Raw genomic sequence first — 4,917 nt, 5'->3', positions numbered from 1 at the left:
AAATGACATGGTAGACAAAACGCAGAATGTAATGACGTTTTGATAAATTTATTTATTTAATTCGAAAGGGGCATATGACGGAGCAAATTACATTTTAATAAGTTCATTGACAATTCAAAGAACTTTTAAAGTTAAATATAACCGAAAAATATTGTGGAGTGTTTAATGGCAACAAAATCGTTTGCTGAACCTGTTTCAGATATAATTTGGAAGCTTCAACAAATTTATGAAACAAATGGAAATTGCGCTGCAACACCTCGTGTAAGAAAATAAAAGATGAATGAACCACAATAAATTGAGCACGACTGTAGAGTCACAAACAAGAATCAGCAACCATATTTTTCTACCGAACCTTGGACTTGCAGACATGTTTTCTACATGTTAAGGGGAAAAATAAGGATAAATATGTTGTAACATATGTATTATTATTCATCTTCCAAGGGGATTGGTGCATTGTTCAATCAAAAGTACCTCCCTCGTGTCTGGCATTTTCAAATCAAAACTCACGAGGGCAAATCCAAAAGGCAGGTGTTCAAAATGATCTTTAAAAATTAAACGTAGTAAATAAACCAAAACCTCTAATGCAATTATTCAGCTGTGCTATGGCATTGCTATCAGAACATGCACTCACTGCTACGATACCCATCGTAGAGTGATATCCGAGATCAGAATTCAGAGCTTTTGCTGAATTTGCGTCCGGACATTGCCTCAGATTCATATAGCATGTGATTGATGAGTCCCCTTGCCGCACTGCCAGATGGAAAAGCAAAGGAACACATTGTTTTTGGGTTAGCATGTGCACGTCTATCTAAATCAGGACCTTAAAAAAATGAGATACATCGAAGAGTATATGAAAAGAGCAGAAGGTCATTAGGGAAGCGTAGAACTGAAATTCTCACTAGAAATCTTGCATTGAAAGAAAATAAAGTAAATTGAAACTCACTCATCCTTGAACTTCTGAATTTTCTCTGGATCAGTCTCCTGCATATGCTTTTTGAACTGCTGTCTTACCATATCAACAAGAAGTTCTGTATTGTATTGCTGAAAATGGAGTTGATAAGAACCACCAAGTCAGCAACCCTTTTTTTCTCAACTTGAGAGAAATGCCAAAGAAAAGGAATAATATTCAGAATAAATGTTAGGTTCTGGCTTCTTCTCTATATTTTCAAGACAAAAAATGAATTCCTAGTCGAGGCTTCAATAGTATGACATAGATGGTATACTAAAAAAACTAGCTCGAAAGATTTGTTATAGCTAATAAGAAAATCTAGGATCATATCCAGTTACTGTCTTCCTATTTCACTCTAATTTTGTGATCATGGAGTTGATTTGGTTCTTGGATGGTGACCACCCAATAAAAAAAATAATGCCTTTTTCTAAAATAGTTAGTTCCATCAAAAATATAAATGTGAAACTTCTCGGTAGTTTTTTTTCCTCTTCTTGGGCAATAACATGCTTTAAGTTAAGCACGCCCACAATTAAGACACAAAAATAGTTTATCCTAATCACTCATTAAGAGTGCATGCCTACTGATTACAAATAAATGGCAAAAGGGTCCTCTCATAGACTATGCCTGCACACAACCTACTCGTGGATTGTGATCGTGATCGTGATCGGGATCGGGATCGTGATCGTGAGTCAAATCTACTTGAACCAGGTAGTTTCACTTACAGGTGTACCATAGCCAACAAAGGCAAGAAGGTTCGTACATAACACTGAGCATGCAACATCAACTCAGACATGAGGACAAACTTCAAAAATGTGCATGAACAATCAGTTCTAGGTCCCCAAATTTACATCATAAATCACTGCCAACCTATCAGAATGGATTAAACAAAGCTATGAACAATTTAATCAACTAAGTCTCTTTAGAATCTCTCGTGATCAATGTCAATAGGAGGGAAGGGGAGCTTCAGCATCATATCGATCACATCTAGCTTCAGTTAGCTGGAAAGTATACTATTATGTTCATTATTACACATTCATTGAACCCTTAGAAACCCACAATATATCGATATATAAGGGAACAAATCAAGTGGCGACACATCATTGAGAAGTTTCTGCATAATTTAGAAAGCTAACTGAAAGGACTTGTTTAGATGAGCAAATAATGAGTCCATGAAAATTCTAAGAAGGCTGGAATCCGAGAATCCGACCTTCATCGGAACACAGATCTAGATCAAAGATTACATAAAATCAATTAAACCACCTCTTACAAAATCTTCCGTTGAGAACAGCAACAAAATAATCATGTCCTTCAAGTGTAATTCTACTACCATCAGTTCTTGGATCAAGTGGTAGGTGGTAATTTAGAGTCTAGAGTCAGCTGCATAACATGAGTACATACAGGGACATACAGTTACATGCCTGCTAACCTGATGCAACAGGCAATTCGAAGATCCATGATAGCTCCTTCTGATTTGATGGAAATGTTTTTTGAACAATGCGAAGAAATCATTTCTTGAAAATTTCTAAGAGTAAACGCTTTCCATTCATATCACTAGAAAATATAAAATCCCTAGATCAAAAGCACATCAAGACTTTTCATTTTTTTATTACCACAAAGAGAAACTATTTAACAATATTTTATCGTATTTATCTTCTGCAACATAGATAAACTCAGATTCATCAAGAAACAAGCCACAGAGAATTGAGAGATCAAGCTAAGGAATCAAATACCTTCTGGCCAATATATTTAGCACGCCGCAGGCATTCACGATAAAGCTACAACATAAAATGGTAAAATGAGTTATTTTACTACAACATAAAATGGTAAAATGAGTTATTTAAAACACAGGATATCTAAATTTTTGAACTAAATTTTTCAAATATTACCACAGACCCAAAGAATCGATTTTTATACTCATAAACAAAGCCCTAAGTTTAATCCTTATATAAAATCATATAACCATAAAAATGAATTAAATGCTTAAAAATGGAAAAATTAATAATGAACAAAACGGAATGATAGCAATACTAACTCGAATAGCGTTGTTTGCAAGTTCGGGAGGCAAAGCTGTCTGCAAAGACGGCATTTTTCCGTAATTTCACCTGACAAAATATATTCAAAAGGACTAAGAAACAATAAAAATGGAGTTCAGACAATATACTATCTTATGCTAATACATATTGTCTATATACATATAGAGAGAGAACTGTACCAGTTTCCGGAAGTGGTCAGAGGTTAATGTAACTCAACGGAGGCCAGAGGGGAAAATGAAGTGCCTGAGCAAGGTTTTGGACTCGAAACTGGTTGAATTCTACAAAGTCTTGTTTAGAGAATCTGTGTGTAGCTAACGCGCTTTTTTCCCTTACTACAATTAAGATCCAATAATTCATTTTCTTTAGTTCTTATTTTTGCCAAGTAATATAAAAAAATTTGTATCATGTTTCATAATTGTAACAATCTAATTGTATTTTGGAGGGCCCTTGTTGCAGATGGGAGGCGACTCAGGAAAGTCATAAAAATTATGTTTTAGTGGATGCAGAGCCGGCCCCGAGAATTTAGAGGCCCTAGGCGTTTAATTATTATGAGGCCCTTCAACATAATATTTATTTTACAAGTGCAATAATATGTAAATATTTAAATAATTAATACTTTTAATTATTATGAGGCTAGACGAGGTTATGTTCCAAAACAGGTTCTGATAAATGAAGTTATGCCATATGCTAAAGGGTCTTCAAAGTAGGGAGGGATTATGCTTTGTGATAGGTACAATGATATACAGAGTGGATACAATGCTGCAGTCAAAGGCAGCGTCTAGGTTCATCAAATATCAACTCAAAAGACATGTTTTTTATGCTCGAATCGACAGTAATGTATAAGATTGGAGAAGGGGCACAAATTTGTCAATTCTTCATTCTAATCTTGTCTAGTTCAACATACCATACACATCAATAATGTTTACCATAGAGCAGAAGGGATTTCCTCTATGGCTTACACAAATAAGACCTGACCCTCAAATATATTGTAATTTTTCCATTTTAAAACAAGCACTTTACTATCTCTTAGAGATTATAAATTATTCAAATCTCTCTACTACTGATTAAAATTTTACTAATTCATTAAAACATCAGAACAGACAGAACTTTTAACTTCAAGTCTCTCTGCAACTGAATTGTTGATGGGTTACAAGTTTGGCTTTTAGTATAATAAATCTAACTCATTTTGGAGTGAACCTGACTGATTTTAAGCATGTCCGGTCCTTAAGTTACTTTCACGGAATCTATTTTTCAGTTTTTTGCTGATCACTGGACCAATTTTAAGTTTTCAAGTTAAACTGGCAGATCAAGTCCAACTTTGATAACACTAGAGAGTTCACAAGGAATAATGACAAAGTCGAGATATTTTCATCAGTCAAAGATCTAAATAATGCAATTTTCCCTTTTATCTATGTACTCATCTAAACAAAATCAAATATGGGAACGTAATATTTGATTCAGTGACCAAAAGTGACAAAAACAAATCCTCATTCATTCTATCAGGCAACAATGTGGAAAAACATAAACAAGTATGAAGCAGGCAGTGCCGCGGGTGCACAGTAATATGAATACCTTGTTAAGGGGGCAGTGTTAGGAGAAGGGGTTTAAGAGGAAGCGTTTCGTGTAGTTTCCAGCAACAGTGGACGGATATCAAACTTCCAAGTCTGCAAACGGCAATGCTACAACAGCCATAAGAAGAAGACGAAGAGGCCGAATTCGTAGTTGGGTAATCGGATTTCTCGCTGGAAGTTTTGCTGGTTCACTGTTAGGTTTTTCTTTTTAGGGATTGGTAGGGATTGGTATTCTTCTCTTCAAGTTTGGGCCAGAGTCGACTCTGAATGGATGTTAATTCTAAAAAGAAACGAAATGTAATAATCTTTACATTACATTGCTAGCAAAAAGGTCTGCCTTGTAGGTTATAACCAATTTAGACAT

General features: G+C 35.0%; 1 protein-coding gene across 2 annotated transcripts; it reads right to left on the bottom strand.

The window, feature by feature from the left end:
• Positions 1-394: 394 nt before the first annotated feature.
• LOC111365993 lies at positions 395-4,854 on the bottom strand. Of its 2 annotated transcripts, XM_022986597.1 has the most exons (6): positions 4,555-4,852; positions 3,162-3,314; positions 2,982-3,051; positions 2,680-2,724; positions 944-1,041; positions 395-750 (listed from the first exon to the last, which is right to left on the bottom strand). In XM_022986597.1, the coding sequence occupies exons 3-6, from the start codon at positions 3,033-3,035 to the stop codon at positions 666-668; spliced, it is 282 nt and encodes a 93-aa protein (XP_022842365.1). In that variant the 5' UTR covers positions 3,036-3,051; positions 3,162-3,314; positions 4,555-4,852; the 3' UTR covers positions 395-665. The 2 variants fall into 2 exon arrangements, with proteins under 2 accessions (XP_022842365.1, XP_022842366.1); XM_022986598.1 differs by lacking the exon at positions 3,162-3,314 and having other exon boundaries at positions 4,555-4,854.
• Between the last annotated feature and the right edge of the window lie 63 nt (positions 4,855-4,917).

Source organism: Olea europaea, chromosome 17, assembly GCF_002742605.1.
Source record: "Olea europaea var. sylvestris chromosome 17, O_europaea_v1, whole genome shotgun sequence".
Classification (NCBI taxonomy): domain Eukaryota; kingdom Viridiplantae; phylum Streptophyta; class Magnoliopsida; order Lamiales; family Oleaceae; genus Olea; species Olea europaea.
The sequence above is the reverse complement of the archived record's forward strand: the minus strand, read 5'-3'. Positions and strand labels throughout refer to the sequence as shown.

What these genes read in the sequence shown, in the direction of transcription:
- LOC111365993 (XM_022986598.1), bottom strand. Translation starts at nt 3,035, where the DNA reads ATGCCGTCTTTGCAGACAGCTTTGCCTCCCGAACTTGCAAACAACGCT. An exon ending in CTAAATATATTGGCCAGAAG is followed by an intron (nt 1,042 to 2,679) that starts GTATTTGATTCC and finishes CTCCATTTTCAG; the next exon opens with CAATACAATACAGAACTTCT. An exon ending in ATTCAGAAGTTCAAGGATGA is followed by an intron (nt 751 to 943) that starts GTGAGTTTCAAT and finishes TCCATCTGGCAG; the next exon opens with TGCGGCAAGGGGACTCATCA.